The sequence below is a fragment of the Drosophila mauritiana genome, chromosome 3R (assembly GCF_004382145.1).
Source record: "Drosophila mauritiana strain mau12 chromosome 3R, ASM438214v1, whole genome shotgun sequence".
NCBI classification, from domain to species: domain Eukaryota; kingdom Metazoa; phylum Arthropoda; class Insecta; order Diptera; family Drosophilidae; genus Drosophila; species Drosophila mauritiana.
In genome coordinates this window covers 2795226-2814917 of record NC_046670.1, presented here as the reverse complement: position 1 = coordinate 2814917, position 19692 = coordinate 2795226, and the positions used below count along the sequence as shown (strand labels likewise).

Below are 19692 nucleotides of genomic sequence, written 5' to 3'. Positions count from 1 at the left end.
TGCGACTAAAATAAATATTTAAAACAAACTAGTAGTTCAAAAGAGAATTATCATGGTACTCGAGCCTTTAATTCGTTTTGCATCTGCACTCTTTAAGGTATTTATATTAATAATACCCTTCTCAAAACTCTCTCAAATAAGAAAGGTCCTTTCAATTGGGCCCCTTAAATTGTTTACCTTACTTTCCCAGCAATATCCTTTGGGAAATAACCGTTCTCAACGATCTCGATTGCAGAATTTCGATCTCAAAATCTAGCCAAAATCGAATCATGCTCAGCATATTCAGATCGAAATCAAACCATTCTCAGTTTGCAGTTGACTTTGCTCTCACTTGTCGCTCTCTTTCTCTCATTTTTCCCCTCCCCCCTAACAGCCCTCTTTTACAATCTTTAACTCGATCCTGCTTCCCTCTGAAAATATTATTGAGATTTATTCTCACAACCGATCTCGTTTTTTTTTTCGTTCTCACTTTTTTTCTGTGTGTAGTAAAGTAAAGTAAGTGTACACAATAACACTCCGCAAATCGTCTATGATTTTTTTGGACTATGTTATTAGCAGGTAAACACACACTAAATGTAAGACTTAATTGGCTGATAAGATAGCTTCCAATTGGCAAGATCACCTTTTCAATTAACCATTTTATCTTGGAAATGACAGTTTTATCCGTTATGACATTTTATCTACGTCACATGAAGCCTAATATTATGTTTAAATGCCTTACTTCGATTCATTAACTTATTTTACAATGATTAATCGACCTACCCCTGTTTACACAAAACTCTTACATTGATAAAGATATTGTAAATTAATGAACTTGTTGCCGAACCCCGTGGATGTAAGCAAACCAGTTCCGAGCGAAACCCAATTTTACTGGTTCTTTTCGGTTTTTTGGCCATATTCTTCGTATTTGCTAAATTCTTACGTTCACGATCGTGAATAAAGTCTACTCTACTACTACCAAACTAAATGAATAATTGATTTAACTAAGATGTTTTAATAGCCTAATAACTCTTAACGGCTTGCAAGGCACTATTATATAGTTTTGTAAGTTAAAAAAGTTTATTTTAGTACTCTGATTTATTTTCGCTTTAATGGATATTTAATGATCCTTGATGACTTTACTTAGCACAGCACATTCTGGCCATACAATCAGTAAAAATATTGACTCTTAAGATGCCAGCTTGAATAATTTAGTAATCACGCCCAGTTTCATTATGGAGATGACCCTTTTCCGCAGGATTTTATTTACCTGCATTCAAGAGTGGAGAAACGAACAAAGAGAATTTGGAGCAGCTTCTTCCTGTCACTTTGGAAAGCGGCCACCTTACGAAATGATAAATCGATGCCGAACCACCAATGGAAACTTGCCTTATACCGAGCCTAATGAATAAATTCCTGCCATTATTACAACTGAAATTTTGATTGCACATGATTCGCCATCCGAGAGCGGATGTGTATCTATGTATCTATCTGTGTATCTATCTGCGTATCTATCTGTGCATCTATCTGTGTATCTATCATCAATTGCCGCACTTAAGGCGGCACCCCGATCGCAAAAACTTGGCTCGATCGCTGGAACTCCAGACGGACTGTCGGATACAATGAGACTGGCTGGCGCGGAACAAGTTGTTACTGCCACGAAGTGGTTCGGTTCTGCCTCTTAAAATTGTCTTGCCATGACGGAGCCGAATGTTTGGTGATGATGACCACGCTTCAGGGATGGGGGATCGAGGGAAACCCCCCTAAATCGACGCCATAACTGCAGTTTCTACATTAAATGGGGGCTCCGAGGAGTAGTGACCGGTTAACAACCTGGAAATACCTCTGTAACAACAAGCATTCGTCGCGATTGACAGCCCTTAATTTATATTTTCGGTAGACTTGAATACCAGCTCAATTCTTGAACTGAAAGTGAGATCACGATCATAATGCACAAAATTATGGGATAGTAACTCTACATTTTTTCCATCTAACCATCATATTCTCATTTATATATATTTCTGTTTATACGGAACTGTACATTTCAGAAAATACCAATAATTTGACTAATACTTTAACAGCATCTTTTAGTGACTTCCTATGTCAGCGTGCGCTTCGTCACTACTTGAAACGCGCAATGCCGCAATAAATAGGCAATATTTAAATGAAAAAGCTGATTAAGAAGTTTCTTAAAAGCAAATACGTAAACGGACATGTCTATACGATCCAGCTTCCAACTTATTAATCATAAGGATGTGTAATGTAGAATATCTAATGATCCGCACACTTAACATCGCAACACCAGTCGGTTTATCAAAGCGTTGAGTTAAGCGGTGTAAGGCGATCCAAACCAATCGATGCCAAGGACAGGTATTTGAAAACCCGGTAACTGGCGATCAAATCTAGATTATTGTCGCTTTGATCGAAACTTCCTTCATTCGGTCCGAGCGAAACCTTTTCAAAGTGGAATAAAGCAGTTAATTCAATTATTAATCGGGTGTCAAATAATGTCACTGGCCACTGCGATGGCGCATGGTCGTCTTGTCTTCTGTCTTCCCTCTTAATAGGAGCCCAAGACTAGTTTAATTGCCATTGGGGAGACGTTATCGCCTTCCGATGTAATCGGTTATATATATGTATATATATATATGGCCCCCATTAGTTTGGAATTAATTAGCAGCGCACTATTGTTATACAACACGCTTGTCAAGTCTTAAATATTTAATTTTAGCTGTAAAACAATCCATTTATCTGTGCTTCGCGATGTGTGTGCGATCAATTGACAGAATTCGTCCGTAGTCCAAATACAAGCGAACTGGCGAAGTGTTAATGAGTGCAGTTGAGGGTTAACCAAAGCCGCTTGTAACTGGTTAAGGGTAGATGTCACACATGACCATAGTCTTAAAGTAAATTTTCACTGAAAAATTCTGAGTAAGCTAAGCTAGAACATACATATGTACAAATATACAAACACAGTGAAGAAAGCAAAAATAATAATATTTCCGTTCGAAAATTGAATTAAAAACAAACAATAGTCACCCAAGCCATAGTTACTAAACGACGAAAACAATTTGAGGGAAATTTGCGTTTAATTGGCCCTTTTGATTGCCAGCACTACCATAAAAATAAGCAAGAGCGCTGTAGCATCGACTATCCAGTACCCGTTACTCTGTAAAAGAAATTATCAACAAATATGGTAGGTATTTTTGGATACGTCCTTGTCATCATATCATATTTTACCCGTTAGAAAAGGCATATACATTTCGGGAAAAGTATGTCCGTCCGTCGACTGTCCGTATCTAATGATTTACAAGAGGAATAAAGAGACTCCGCACTAAAATAATTTCATATATTCTTAAAGAATACACGAATTAACACTTTCCATGAAACAATTGTAAACTGAGTTTATCCGATGCAATTTCATGAATTTGGTATCATGAAAAGTACTAATTCGTGTGTGCATAACCCACTGCCTTTTTCTAGCAACCATTTGAGACCAAATAAAAGCATACATTTATATTATATTATATTTTACACATTCAAGAATTCCTAAAACCTCATGGCATAAACGTAGTTTTAGTAGAAAGTGAAGCGATCTCTAGTTAAACATAGTCTGATAGCAATATATTCAAAAATTTAAAGATGATGATTTTAAGATTCGCAGAATTCCTTGTTTCATATGAACAAGCAGAATAGAATTCGAAATACAGCATACCCTGTTAACCTACGAGTAACGTGTGTAAAAACACAAGACTAATTGCCAATTACAGTTTTATATCCGCAAATATAAACAAATAAAATCTCAAGGAAAAGTTTACAGGATAGATATCGAGAGATTGTTAGATAAACATCTTGATTATATGACTGTAAAAATAAACTATGACTTTGACGATCGTGTGATTCCAAGATATACGACGATTAATCGGATGTTTTTAATATTTTTTTGTTTGTTCCAAAATCTTTGCAAACAATCGGCAGCATTTTTAGGAGACAACAAGTAACTGCAAGCAATAACAAGAAATTCATTCATATCATTGGAATCGGTAAACAAATTCTCTACCGCAAAGTACCAACGATACGAATAATAAACTTTTATAAACGCGGCAATCGAATTTGGAAGAAGTGTGAAAAATGTATCGCAATGGAATAAAAATCAGTTTCGCTGAAAAATATATTCAACGAATTGTGGCTGTGATGGCTGGCAGAGTAATAAACAAATTTTGATAATTAGGAAATCGTAAATCACTTGCGTAATATTAGCAAAAATAAAAGTGATATCAAAGCAGTCATAAAGGGTAATCAACTATCAGTAATTAGCTTGTGCTTAGCTATTGTGATGATCAAAGGGTTAGTTTATACAGTGTTAAAATTTGAAATAATTCAAACTATTCAAAAATGCTCAACACTTCGGGGTTTCCCAGTATAATTGAAAAACAATGAGTCATGAAATTGGGTTTATAATTTAGATGATTAGATGTTCTGAATTGCCGAAACCGGCCAGCTGTAAATATGACATAGTTAATATTCAATTTAATAATTTTGTTTATTAAACTTTGAAAGTTCTATTGGCAATCTATGCCTGCCCAAAATGTCCATGACCAGAAGTAAAAACTACAAGAATGAGATTTAACACTGGAGGGAACAAGAGAACAAGGAGGATTGTTCGCGGAGGAGGGAACCTTCACTTGGTTCAGTAAAAACACCTCTTTCCGCCACGATCGGCTCTTCGCGAAATCCCCCTCGGTGACGCAGAGCAAAAAGCAAAAAGCAGTCCGACCAACCAGTCTACCAGCTATCCAACCATCCAGCCAAGCAACCGGCCAATCAAACCAGATAAAACCGAATTTAATTCGATTAAGGGGGTTATTCGCGTGCTCTTGCCCCTTATTGCGGTTGTGGTTGCCATCGGGCTTAACTTAACTTGACTTGGCTGATAGTAAAGATGCTACGAGTGTCTAAGTTTTAGTGCGCGAACGATTGTGAATGAGTGTGGAGAGTCGCGAGTATGGAATGAATTCGGTAAACAAACGAAACGAGCTAATTGCCGCAATCGCAACGAATCGTATCCACGAACCAAGGTGCCAAGGTGCTAAACTCTTACCCGAATCAAAGCGACAAAATGGTGTTGTATCAAGTGACAATGTTTATAGTTAGGACCACAGAAACGCAGGTCCTTCGACGCTAGTTGAGGTTCGTCTTCAGCTGTGACCCACAGAGCACATCATGTTTTATTCAACAGAAGTTAAGCGAATATGAATGAGTAGTGTGAAATATACATATTTTGGTTTATTTGTTAAGGCCTATTTGCGTTTGAATAAAACGAAACAAAGATAAACAATAACAACTTATATATTTGGGAAAAACATAATATATTAAATGTCAGTTATTCAATCATCACACTGCGTCAATCATCTCTGCGTTTAGACTAAATGACAGTCATCTGAAATGGAACGATAATAATAAGATTGGATTCGCTAATCTCGTTTGCGTTGGCGACAACAAAAATGTTAATATGGGGCAAAATCGTTGATTTTACTACTTATCAAGTACACTTATAAATCTGAAAAGTTGTTAAGGTTTGGAAATAGTCTGCTAAGTAAATACAATACAGTATCCAGTACAAATACAGATATGCAAATTATTATGCAAATAAATATATGAAAATATCTATGTAATTTGTTTTGCTTTTCACTCAAAATCTACCCGAAATGATTGTTTTAATAAATCGAACCTTAAACAATTTAAAATATTCAGTGTAAAGTTCCTTGACGGAAGGAAAAAATTAAAAAAATGTTACTAAAAATGTAGCTTGGAACTTCAAGGAACTTGCATTCCGTGCATATTATTCCCATATTATAAAATTCTTAATGCAAAATCATCCAGTTACCGATCATAACAAGCAATTTTTCTTTCCCTGTACTCAGTACCACGAACTACTTTCTGCGTATGCTTTGCAACATTACGTATACGCCCGTTAGACGCTTTAAAGAGCGTAGAAGAAGGTATCCCGTCGTCGGAACTCCTGGCTAACGGTTCTTTCCCGAATCGCGCTCCGCACAGAGAGCGCTCATGTGGTGAGTTCGACGCTAACACTTGTTGGAAACTCACCACGCGGGCGCCAAGTTGATTCGAACTGAAGCAGACGCTGCCAAATCCGCAGCACAGCGGAAGCAGAGGAGCAGTGGAGCAGAGGAGCAGCTGACTGGCGCAAAAAGCCATAATAATCGGGCGGTAAACACTTGACAACGCTCAAACGCCGTGCGACAGTCGGCGCGATAAGTTGCAATTGCCCAGCCACCACGGAGAAATCATCGGAGTGTTTCCCGCGAGATTCAGAAACGTATATAAAAACGAACCCGAATCCAAACCCGAAACCGAACCCGAAACACCCAAAACAGCCGACGTGGTCGATGCGTTCTGAATATCCGGACAATCGTCGTTGAGGGTCAAGCGCAGTCGGACGTGGAAACTCGGGTCCTTCGATTCGCGCTCCCTGTGATATCATCCACTCCCAGTGGGGAGCAGCCATCCTGCCAAGTGTGTGAAATGCAAATGTGCTCGGCTCGTTAGCAGCGACAAGGTGCCCGTGCAATCGATAAGAATCCGTGTCCAGGGTCCACTTAGCAACCAAGTGCAGGACTCCCCAGAGCCACACCATGGCCGATCGCTTCCAGATCTCCAAGGTGAACGGCACCGCGAACGCCGGCTACGATGGCGAAGCTGGCTCAGCTGAATCCGACCAGACGGACGCAGCCCACCCACTTCCGCCCACCAGCAACGAGAACCACCTGCATCCCAAGGCGCCGGGGGAGACGGGCGAGAACCGCCGCAGCTCCCGGCTCTCCTTCCGCGGATTCGGAAACTTCCTGCGCAAATCGGACGCCGAGCGCAAGTTCAGTCTCGCCCAGCTAACAAAGTAAGTTTAATTCGAATTTAACGCATTCCCGGCTAAAATGCGAGCGATTTGCTTCAAAAGTGTGTCAATACAGGGGGAAAACCGGAACGTCGTTTCTAATCAATTGTATTTTTTTGTTGATTGAAGTTATCGGAAAATATAAACATATTCTTCGGTTCTTCCGTTAATATTGTTTTTGATTTTGAACATTGATATTATCAACGCTTTAAGTTAGGTCGTTTCGCTAAAGAAAAGAAAACTTTAGGTTATATGATGCAAAGGAAAATCATTCATTTTTTTTTGTGAAAGAATTATAATTGAAAACTTACAGTTCAATTATTCTGTGTTTCACATCGATTTCACCTGAAATAATAATAGAGCTCGAATTGAAAAACAATAAGGTGTTTAAAAATAAGTTTTCTTAAGTCCTTTTGATCGTATAGTCGACATCCTATGCAAGTTTTGTTTCATGTTCCCCCCTTAATTAAGATGTAAATTAAGAAAAAATATAAAAGACACAATCTCTTCTGTTTTCTCAGCAATTAGCGTGTCTAAAATGAATTTTCATTTTCAACATCCGATTTTACAAGTTGTTGGATTTTTGATAATTGCTTCGATCGCGGGGATTTACTCTCCAGATAAGAGTGTTGCGATTCAGCTGATACCTTTTAGGTGCTTGAGATACATTATTTCCAGCCATTAGTGCGCACGTGGTGTCTACACTCGCGTCTGAAACAATTTAGGAAAAATACAACAATTAATTAGAGTTTTCCCAAAGCAAATTAATCATTAATTTTACTCCGCGTAATGAGTTTCAGTTGAGGTGCGAACACATGTTTAAACTCAGTCTGCAGTGCACAACAAATAAATGAATGCCATTGTACTGGACCTTAAAACAGACAATAAAACACGTCAAAATTGTGTGATATGTGAATGAAAAGCGAAACGAAAACATTCCGTTTGTATAACCGAAACGAAGGTTACATTATGCCAATTTATTGTAATCACGTTTGGCACATAAACCCAAAATGATGACAGAACGAAAGGCTCATCAAGAGCAACATCGTCCGAAGTTGGATGCACTTAATGGCCATCGATGCACTCCACTTTCACTGGGTTCAATCTTAGTTTATACTAGTATATATAAGTATATATAAATATAAATGATTGTAAAATATTAGGGTAGGTTCGACTAATGTGCTTCACTAATTGCTTCACTAACTAATTGTGTGATTAAATAGGAATGGCAAATATAAATATGCGATTGAATACTTATACAGTTCATGTGACAAACATTCCGACATGAAGCACTTTCCAAAAAAGGTCACAGATCACTTCCAAATTAACTTGCTTCTGGATTAATTCGAATTTTTTCCACTTCTGATTATTCAAATTTGCCACATGACAGTTGGCTGTTGGCCCAAATTAACGATTTCGACCCCGTCGAAAGCCTCCGAATTAATTGCTGCATCAATTGTTCCACTTTCGATAATTCGCAATCACGTGCTCGAATTAAATTCAATAAAAAGCTGCAAAAGATCTGTCCGAAAATTGGGAGACCTCCGGATTAAGAAAGACAGCCGATGATTTGTTTTCCCGGAAAACACGGCAAGCAAGTTGCATCATCTGCCCGCCAAAAAATAATAAAATCACTGATAGGAATTCTAAGCACGTCGGGTATCTCAGCCGCATTTGGCACAAGGATCGCCATCGGAGCTAGCGATCACTTGCACTCCGCGAGTTCCGGAGCGGGTTTCTCCAGGGGATGAGCGTGTCAACAAATAAATTTACGGCTGTCGTTCGGGGAGTGCGATCGCAAGTGAGTTCAATTGATCGAACTCTGCCCGGCTCCAATTGTTGAACTAACTCGGACCAGCTGATTCCCAACGAAACCGGCCAGCAATCAATGCCCCTCGATGGACTGGACTGGACACCCATATACGTCATCAACGAGCATCTAGAGAATATTTACATGCTGTAGTACATAAACATGTATACGCGGAATGTATCTGTATCTTAGCCGAATGTATCTGTATCTCTGGCGTCTGGCAAATGAATTGGACGTGAAAATGGAAATGGAATCGAAGGAAAAGCCACAAGACGTCCGATTCTCTTTGCTGAATGCTTGCAATTTATTTAGTAGCACAATGAAATACGCCCTCCAGAGATTCTTTCTATAATTAATAAACACTCGTAAGTTATTCACGAGCCGAGCGGCGATCTAAAAGCAATGGGGATCGAATACATTGAATAAGAAGCTGGGGATTGCACTTTATTGTGATTTATAAGAGATTCTAAAAGTCGAACTAAGGATTTAAGGGTGTATCTTTATAGAATATTTAGACTTTCCATCTTAATCAGGATTTGCAAGGCTTCAAGACGTCTATGGAACTGTGTTAGTGGGTCATCAGCATAGTTACCGATTACATTATGTCACTTCAAACAGAGTCAGCTTTCTGGATAAAACGGGTTAAACGCGTTCTGACGTTTTTAACACTGTTTTTCTAAGTATTTATACATTCGTAGAACATGATCGAAATGATTCTCACAACATCGAACCAATTATTAGGATCCATTACTTAGGCTTTCATTTATATAGTTAAAGTATGATCTTCTCAATAGCAAGCGCACATATTTCAGTGCATTTTCCTCGTGAAAAGTAATTGTATTATTTTTGGAATTAGTCAGAGTACGATGCGAATGAGTAATGGGATCGTTTCGTAGAACGCCATACTTTCAGTTCCAATGGACTGTCACTCACGCACCGTGCACCATGTGCTTCTTACCCCTTTGGATTCCTCGGAATCGACGCCTCTGGACGCTCGTGGCGCCGTACTGTGCTCCGCGATTATTGCCTTCCTCATTCCGCTTTTCCTTTTTAAGATTTTAAATTATATTTTGGCATTGCTTTGGCTTTGGCTTTAGCTTTAGCTGATTCTGCTGCCTGCTGGTAATGTTGTTGCTTCTGCTTCTGTTTTCGTTGGCGATCAGTAAATATACATGAGGGCAGACTCTCTCTTCCCCAACAGAAGAATTTTCCGATAAAACTTGATTTTTCTCGATTTCGGCGCGGACCCCTGACCTTCTGCCCGGCTACCTTTACCACTCGGCTGGCCGATTTTATTGTCTTATTATTAATGCGTACGCACACAAATAACTTGCTTCCTACGCTTGGAATCCGCCGGAGTGGGTATTTCTGCTCGAAACGCTGCAGGCGACGGTCATGCTGCCCGAGGCGGTGATAGTGCTGCTTCCGTTCCACCAGTAGGGACACTAGCCTAGACACTAGAAAGTGACTTGCTCTAATCGGATACCTTCTCCTTTTCCATGATTGCAGGGAGAGTCTGCCGCGCCTGGACAACTACCGCATTTCCATGCGCAACCTCAAGCGTCCTTCCATCGGCGAACTTCAAGGAGAGGCGGTCGACCAGGTGAGTTCTAAAGCCCCCCAATCGGAGTACATGACGTAAGCGCATCCAAGTGAACAGTAGTTTGCATAATTAGTGAATGGCAAACGGGGATTATGCAGTGGATATACATAGATTTCAAATATAGTGCACATAAAATGGGTACAGAATCAAATCAAATAGCTAACGTGAAATGAGCTCATGTTATTTAAAACTATGAGTTCCATAAAACGAACGTGATACTATCAGATACTATGCATTGTTCCCATATCACAACTTTTAGTTTTAGTGCTCCATTCTTATCGGCTAACCGTTTGATGGCCTAGTGCCGCTGAGCATTCGACCTTGCCCAACAATCGAACTTCCAAGCGGCTGGAACGCACTTTAAGTGGTCGAAAGGTCAGAAATGATGCCATCAGTTGGCTGTCGGGATTAGTGATAGATAGGCCAAAGTGCCGACCGTGATCGTGGAGTATCTCAATCTGCTGCACAGTGTCATAGTCGGGGATCTGCTTTCTGTTCGCCCTGGCATAATCCTTGCAGCGCACTTCAGTCGCAGTCAGTTCTGAAAACATTTCAAGTACCCGGCAAATAAACAAAGCACAGCGAAAATACCTTGGCTAGCATGGAGCGAACCAGAACCAAAACAAAAAATATGGATTCTCCAGTCAGAAATCGAAACGTTTTCTCCTCGCCACCCAACTTCTGCTCGTACCTTGGCCTACAAAAGCCCCAAAAATATGCCCATCTACATACATGCGTGCACCATATTTCTATATCTGAATATCTGAAATTCATTAATACGCTGCCTGATTTATTTACTTGAGCAATTCTCACATTTCCGACGTGCAAATTGCGAGTTTTCCATGACGTATTCCGGGCATCCCAGCCATTGATGTATTGTGCCAACAGATTTGGGCGCTTCTGTCGCGATGACGTTGTGGCCACTCAAGATAAGCAGGCAGCACACATCTCCCGAGGCCGCCCACTTTCTCAAGCAGACCTTCCCAAACCCCCCTCCACCACCCACCTCCCACCACCCACTGTTTACAGCCCTCCGCCCATCTTGGCTTATCGCTTAGGTGGAATTAAAGGGGCGGAGGAGACCTACGAGTGTAATCGCTTCCAGTGTTACGCTCTTTATGTTTATCGCCGGTGTAATAAACTTGATGCGTCTATAGCGACCTCATGTCCGGTGGCCAAGTAGGTATCCCCGAATCTCCCTTCTCCACAATATAGTTTCTGTATTGTTTCTGTATTTAATTAACTTTGCGTGGCCACCAGGGCGTCAAAAATGCATTACAAGCGAGATAAGGCTGATTAAGGGAATTCCAATTACAAGATGGCAATTCATATCTAAAATTATGTTGGCTGTATGTTTAGTTTTGAGGAATATACGAAAGTATTCTTCTGAAAACTTTTTAAGTCTTAATTAAGTTCGCCTTGGCAAAATCCTATCAGCCTCGAGAAATATTTCCCACTTCTATATAAACAGACCGTACTCAACGTCTCTAAAGTACAGTACCTGCAGAGCAATAATAGTAATAGTACATAATGTTATAGGAATTTACAGAAGAATTCAAGGAGATCAGAACCTCGAAGAAACTTTGTTTTTCCTTTGCTTTTGCCCAACTTTTCTCCTCGGGAATAGAGACAATCAACACGAGCGCGCTTCATTCGATTCCTAAGTGGATTTTTCTGCATCCATCCATGGCTTATAATGCGCAAGGCGATATCGATGACAGCGCTGAAGCCAAATTAATTGTCAACAAGATGCAGCCATGCATCTGGCATGGGCCAGGCCACATGGACAAAGAGTTTCAAGGAGCGGGGAGCAGGACCCGCGGAACCTTCCAGGCGTGGGTAAACAGCTCACCATGTGGCGTCTATAGTCAACACCATAACATATGTGTCGCAGGATGGATGTGGATGGATGTGGATGGGTATGTGGCTGTGGATGAGCAGTGGGTGGCGATAATGCAGACCAAGTGTGTCGTGTCATTAAAATTGACAGCCGCAAACTGCAGATGTGGCTGTTGCCATTGACGTCCCTTTCTTATCATAGAGGCGGTGGCCAGGTGACGGAATCCCCTCCAGAACGGCCGGGTGCACAAGTGCGCGAGTCTTGAACCTGTCAAAAGTGCTGACAAGATGTCATTTTGATAAACGTCGGCCAGGCCATGGATTATTCCTCACTTTCAATCAATTAAGCTGACAGAACACCCACTCAAGATTAATCGGACACCCAAAAACCATTTCCAGTTCTTGGCAGTTTAAAAATCGAACCTCTCAAAAAAAAAAAGTAATTTGTCAAAGCGAGTGGCACTATCGAGCATTACCATCAAAATCTTTCGTCGTTCCACACGGCGTATGAGCGATGTTTGCATCATCAAGGCGATTTTCCCCTTTTAGATACCCTTTGTATTGCACTTGTGATTGCAATTCTAATTTGCCATTCGTAGCCACAGAGCTGGCTGCTATTTTTGGTGCCCAGCAGATCAAATCTCCTCCAGAAACGGCGGCTGCACAAGTGCGGGAGTCTTGAGCCTGTCAAAAGTGCTGACAAGATGTCATTTTGATAAGCGATAGATTATTCCTCACTTTTAATCAATTAGGATCAAGATTAATTGGACAGCCAAAAACCATTTCCAGTTCTTGGCAGTTTTAAAATCGAACCTCTCAAGAAAAAAAGTAATTTGTCAAACCGAGTGGCACTATCGAGCTACAGCATCGAAATCTTTCTTCGGCCAACAGGGCGTATGAGCGATGTTTGCATCATCAGGGGGCTGCCTGTGGCGCATTTGCCATTTTAGATTCCTTTTGTATTGCACTTGTAATTACAATTCTAATTTACAATTCGTAGCCAAAGAGCTGGCTGCTATTTTTGTAGCATTTATTGATTTCCTAATGAGCAAGTCTTGCTGCAAAATCTTTGTTTACCGCATTGCCATTGCCGCGAACAAGCCATTAAGTTATCGGCGCATATAACAATATGTTTACCCCATTTGTGTTGCATTTCTGATACTTATCCGCTAGGGGCAGAAAACTGTTGGAAAATCTCTCTCTTCTTAATGAGGAAAATGCCATTTTCTCAAATTTATTGAATAACTCATTTGGCCTTATCGATTTTCTGCGCATTTGCCTAATTGTGCTGAAATTTCCAGTTCAGACCCCTCGTCTTCGCTCTAAATGAAAATGAAAATATCCAGTGGTCTACGGATTTGTTTAGGATGCCAAGCTGCTCCTCGTAACCAGTCGCCTTTATTAGCCAGAGACTTTGCTTTATCGAGGCTAATAATAATTTTCTGCCGACTGAGTTTACATCCATCTATTTATGAACTTGAGAAGCTACTCTTTGGCCACCGCATCCTCCTTGCTTCCCACCGATATCCATCACTTTGTCTCCCTATTACTAAGCTCAAATCAGTGGCACGAGCCATCCGAGAAAGTGGCTCATCTGCCACATCCCCTCGTCATAAAGCACAAATACCAATTCCAATTCCAATACCAATTTCGGGTGCGAAAATTTTCCACGCACATCGACCACAATAACAAAGACAACTCGAATGGGGAAAAACAAGCGCAGAGCCAAATGCGTATTCCGCTAAATGAAATGAAATGAAATGGGCAGAATTGGACAGCAAGGAAGCGCCAGAGGATGTAACTAGTGAGACCACAAAAACCCCTTGGTCGGTGCTCCGCTTTGGAATCCAGTGAGTGGGCGGAGACACTGGGGGAATATATTTCTATATTCCGCTTTTTGTAATCATAGTAATTATAACCGAGTCCTGAATTTCTTCTTAAAGTACTTCAATGAGTATGTGTGACAAGTATCTTTTTGGTATATTTACGACTAAATGAGAGATTGACTTAAACTTCAAAGTTTTTTATTGAAGTGTACCAATGTTTATGTTTGCGTCTCACCGAGCTGACGTCCGCTTGAAACCGCCAAAAATGTGTAAGCAATCAACATTAACCACCTACCGCGGCAGCCTAACTAACCACATTGCGTATACGCAGCGTGTGCGGGCTGAGTTCTCTGGGGGTTGTGTGCTCCCCCGAATCGATGTCGTCCTGCCCAACCCTGCCACAGGGTTGCTCCTGCTCCTCCTCCTGCTCCTCCTCCTGCTCCTCCACCAACACCACCACATGCCACGTGAGGCGGAGTCCGAATGGCGGCGCTTTAAAAAACACTCAATTATGTGGGCAAACAATAAAGTAAACAAGACCCATTCCATCGGTGCGACAAATGGCAAAACAATAACCCGGCAAGGGCAGGGGAGCAATGTCTCGGTAAATCTATTAAATTATCACAATCACAATCACAAAAAGTTGTGCTGATTAGTGCCAGTGGAAGTTTTTGAGTCCCAAATGATAAAAAGATCAATTTGGTGCGGAAACATTCTTTGCTGTTTATTAGATTGAAATTGAATTGCATTAAATTCCGCTGAATAGAAAGAACATTTTGAATTTGATTGAACTGCTTTGGGATTGTTTTTCTTAAAGGATCTCCAACTGCACCTACGCAATTATCCTTGCAGAATCATTCCATTTAATTTATAGAACATTTAAGAGTTAAAAACTAAATAAATTTGGACTTTTAGAGGCTTTGAAATGAATTGCAGGTACAATGACTTCCTCTCATAAAATGACAAGTACTTAGAATCCTATTTCAAAAAGCCAAGTGTTGAAAAAGCCATTATAGGGCTTAATTGACACATAGCTGTCACTTCCTTGGCGCAGTTTAAGTGGATTTGGTCTTTGTTTCTGCACTTGCCACCCTATTGGACGAACTACATCCGAACCGAACAAAGGAAGTGCTTTGGGGCTTAGGATTAATAGTTGACTTGGTGGCATCTCATTGGGTGGGTTTTGGCTTTTATGTGAACATTTTCATAATGTTTCGAGTTTAAGTGCGGCCAATAAAAGTGAACTTTAATTAGAATGGAGAGCAATATGAGCTGCTGCTCATAATCTGGTTGTGGCTGTGCCTTCGTTCTTTCGGCTGGCGACGACGGGTCGTTAATTGAATCCGAGTACTAAATTGCACACATGTCGTATGAGTAATTCCGGATAAAAACTCACCCAAGCAGCTGTTCGTTCGAGTCGTTCGCAGTTTACAAAAACGCCGAACTCAATTCAATCTCACACATCGATTGAATGCCACTGATGTCAAGATCCCATTATCACACAAATAACAATCCGATGACGGCCTTTCCCCGTTTGCCCAAATCATTAGCCGGCTAGATTGAAAAGTTAGTACTATGTGGCTTACTTAAGAAAGGTATTATTAGGAGGACTTACATACTACATTGATTATCCATAAGATCGTTTCTCCTTTGCAGAGCATCACTATTCCCGAACCCGAACCGGAGGCCACTGGCGGGCACATCAAGCTGGGATGGATCGTGGGCGTGCTGATACCTTGCCTCCTCAACATCTGGGGCGTCATGCTCTTCCTGCGCCTCAGCTGGGTGGTGGCCGAGTCGGGCATCCTGCAGACCCTGATTATAATTACGATCTCCGCGGTGGTCTGCGTCATCACGACGCTCTCGCTGTCGGCCATTAGCACCAACGGCGAGGTCAAGGGCGGCGGCGTCTACTTCATCATATCCCGTTCGCTGGGCCCCGAGTTTGGGGCGTCGGTGGGCGTGGTCTTCGCCTTCGCCAACGCCGTCTCCGCCTCGATGAACACCATCGGCTTCTGCGAATCGCTAAATGTTTTACTCAGTGAGTATCAATTGACACCCGGAGGCTATTTGATTAACTTGAACTGGGAGGCCACAAATGGGGCAGCTTTAAATGTAATAAAAGATATCAAATGAAAGGTGGAACTGGATACGACTTTCACCATATTTATATTTGCATTTAGGGATCCAGTCTGGCTTAATTCGATTGTGGATATCCTAAACTTAGTTCCGGATTAATCAGTAATCTCATTTCCAGAGAACAACGACCTGAAGATTGTCGACAATGGAATCAATGACATCCGGATCGTGGGATCGGTGACCGTGCTGGTGCTCATCCTGATCTGCTGCGTGGGTATGGAGTGGGAGACGAAGGCGCAGAACTTCCTGATCGTCACGATTGTCCTGGCCATCTTCAATTTCCTGATCGGAGCTGCCATTGGACCCCAGGGCAATGAGGAGCACATCTCTAGGGGTTTCGTCGGCTTTTCATGTGAGTGCCAAAGTGGTTACGAAAGTAATAACCTCATAACTGGTTGCCTATATTAGGGGCTACTTTGAAGGAGAACTTTGGGTCGGACTATCGCTATGCGGAGGGCGTGAACCACGACTTCTTCAGCGTGTTCGCCATCTTCTTCCCCAGCGTGACGGGCATCCAGGCAGGAGCAAATATCTGCGGAGACCTCAAGGATGCCGGAGCTGCTATACCGAAGGGCACCTTCTGGTCCCTACTCATCTCGATGTCCTCCTACGCTCTCTTTGTCCTCTTCGCCGGCGGCGCTGCTGTAAGGGATGCCTCCGGTATTCCGGCCGACCTCGTCAATGGCACCATTATCTCCTCGGAGCTGCCGTGCATGGCCACGGGCAACTGCACCTGGGGTCTCTTCAACTCGTACGAGATGATGCAGGAGATGTCGCTGTGGGGACCACTCATCTACGCCGGCTGCTTTGCGGCCACGTTGAGCACGGCCCTGACCAACCTGCTATCCGTTCCCAGACTGGTCCAGGCCCTGGGCATTGACCAGATCTACCCGGGTCTAATCTTCTTCTCGAAGCCGTACGGCAAGCACGGCGAACCATATCGCGGCTACGTGCTCACCTTCTTCATCACCACCAGCTTCCTGCTGATCGGAGAGCTTAACTTGATCGCTCCTCTGATCTCCACCTTCTACCTGGCCTCCTACGCCCTCATCAACTTTTGCACGTTCCACGCGGCCTTCGTCAAGCCATTGGGATGGCGACCCACCTTCAAGTACTACAACGCCTGGCTCAGCCTCTTCGGGTTCGCCATGTGCGTGGCCATCATGTTCCTGATCAACTACGTGGCCGCCATCATCACCTTTGGTATCATCTTCGCCCTCTATCTGGTGGTCATGTACCGCAAGCCGGAGGCCAACTGGGGATCCACCACGCAGGCGCAGCAGTACAAGGCCGCACTCATGGCCGTCCACCGACTGCAGAACGTCTCGGATCACGTCAAGAACTACCATCCCCAGGTGCTGGTGCTCTCCGGCGATCCCAAGACCAGGCCGCCACTCGTGGACTTTGGCTACCTACTGACCAAGAACAACTCGCTTATGTTCGTGGCAAATATAATACCGGTACGTGAATGGATTTCTTGATTAGGCCATCGAAGCCAAGAAAACCGGATTGGTGATCTTTACTAATATACTTATCTATCCTTGCAGGTGCGGGTGGGCTACAAGAACCGGCAGCACCTGGTGAAGGATGGACAAAAGTACCTGGATGCGCGCAAGATCAAGGCCTTCTACAACGTTATTGATGGGTTCAGCCTGGAGGACGGGATAAATGCGTTGACAAAGTCAACGGGCTTCGGCAAGATGGCTCCGAACATTGTGCTGGTGGGCTACAAGCCGGACTGGAATCGCTGTCGCAAGGAGGAGGTGGAGAGTTACTTTTCCATTTTGTAGTAAGTGATTACCCCAAACCATGTCATTGGATGCCTTACCAAGTCGACCTCTTCCATAGCAACGCCTTTTCTCAGCGCATGGGCGTGGCCCTGCTCCGGCTGCCCAACGGATTGGATTTCTCGGAGCTGAGTTCCGAGGTCACACTGCCGGCCAACGGAATGGGTCACATGCACACCGCCAATGCGCACGGATTCACCAACGAACTGATGCCGGCGGCCAATGCCGCCTCCGAGCTGCTGCACATTGACTCCAACCTGAACCTAGCCAGCATGGACAGTCCCAACTCCTCCTTCACAATGCCCCAGCCGGCACCGATGCCCAACATGCAGCGCAACTCCCGCAGCTACAAGGTGACCAGCTCGGATGAGCCCGCCGTCACCTACCACACCAAGGGCGGATCGGACATACCCCAAAACCTGCTGGACGCCATGACCATATTCACGCGCAAACAGCCCAAGGGCACAATCGATGTCTTCTGGCTGTACGACGATGGAGGTGGGTACTTGGTCGTAATCAGCCTCTTTGCAACTAATCCACTTATCCTTGGGAACATGCGTAGGTCTCACTATTCTCCTGCCCTACATAATCTCCATGCGCTCCCACTGGCAGAACTCCAAGCTAAGGGTGTTCGCAATGTGCCACGGAAAGGACGAGGAGCAGGAAGAGAAGAGGTAAGTCTTTGAGAACAGCACGTAACAGGCAGAAGAAAGCGTTTCCGACTCCAAAGTATACAAAGGTCATAGTGGGCTTGGGTTCCATTTGAGCAAAAAGAGATCCGACCAATAAACAGGAGAGGAACAGTCTTCCACCAGCCCCTATAGTTCCGTAGCACCGAAAAAGACATCATGATTATTCCAAGAAATTAGTGTCTCTCAAGACGACTCTTGTTTCATCTGTAAACTATTATTTTTAAAAAATGTTTAAGATATGAGACTATAAATGGTAAATTCTAACCCACAGCATGGCCAGCTTGCTGACCAAGTTCCGCATCAAGTACTCGGAGCTCATCATGCTGAAGGGCGTCTCCGAGCAGCCGCGGGCGGACACGGTGCTGAAGCACAAGCGCCTGATCGAGCCCTTCCGCCGTGGAGCCCGCAACGAGTTCGGCATCACGGACGATGAGCTGCAGAGCATGTCGGAGAAGACGAATCGACAGCTGCGCATCCATGAGCTGGTGGTCAAGCACTCATCGAACGCTTCCCTGGTGGTCATGTCCCTGCCCATGCCGCGCAAGGTGAGACATTTGATAATGAGCCCTAACATCGTGGTTGACCACTAACACATGTGTATTTCCGTATTTCCAGGAGGCCATCTCGGCACCGCTGTACATGTCATGGCTGGAGATGCTCACGTCGGACATGAAGTGTCCGGTGGCATTGGCGCGCGGCAACCAGACGCCCGTGCTGACGCTTTACTCCTAGACTAGGCCTCGCTTCCAGTTCGAGTACAACTTAGTATTATTAGCGTTTAGGTGTTCCAGTTCCCAGTTCCCGGTAGAATCGAGCCAGTCCCTGGATTGGGAGTTGTGCAATGTGCCGCCGAATTGAAATGGAATTCCAGAGCCCAGACTCTCGTTCTAAGAGACCCCCACACTACTTACTTACTCTTTTGTACGATCGAACTCCTAAACGCTTGACGGTAGTCCCTAGTGAAGATTTGTGTGAAATAGTTCTTACTCGGATTCAAAATGGATCCACTTCGAGGGCGAGACCTGTTTCACATGCAATAGATTTAAGTTAATTACGAACTACTTACTGAATAAACGAGCCCCTAAAATAAACTGACGTATCTGC

The 19692-nt window shown here is 43.2% G+C and overlaps 1 protein-coding gene across 1 annotated transcript; it reads left to right on the top strand.

Moving 5' to 3' along the window:
* The first annotated feature begins 6157 nt into the window (after positions 1 to 6157).
* Positions 6158 to 19683, top strand: LOC117143065 (bumetanide-sensitive sodium-(potassium)-chloride cotransporter). The gene is made up of 10 exons (XM_033307522.1): positions 6158 to 6895; positions 10212 to 10305; positions 15627 to 16011; positions 16228 to 16461; positions 16518 to 17569; positions 17657 to 17898; positions 17958 to 18394; positions 18459 to 18570; positions 18860 to 19133; positions 19204 to 19683. Exons 1-10 carry the CDS (start codon positions 6636 to 6638, stop codon positions 19318 to 19320), a joined length of 3207 nt encoding a protein of 1068 aa, XP_033163413.1. The 5' UTR covers positions 6158 to 6635; the 3' UTR covers positions 19321 to 19683.
* The last annotated feature ends 9 nt before the right edge of the window (positions 19684 to 19692 follow it).

Bases quoted from the DNA above. Each gene is read 5' to 3' on its own strand.
- LOC117143065 (XM_033307522.1), top strand. From the start codon at position 6,636: ATGGCCGATCGCTTCCAGATCTCCAAGGTGAACGGCACCGCGAACGCC. The intron at 6,896-10,211 runs GTAAGTTTAATT...CCATGATTGCAG, and splicing joins AGTCTCGCCCAGCTAACAAA to GGAGAGTCTGCCGCGCCTGG. The intron at 17,570-17,656 runs GTACGTGAATGG...CTATCCTTGCAG, and splicing joins TCGTGGCAAATATAATACCG to GTGCGGGTGGGCTACAAGAA.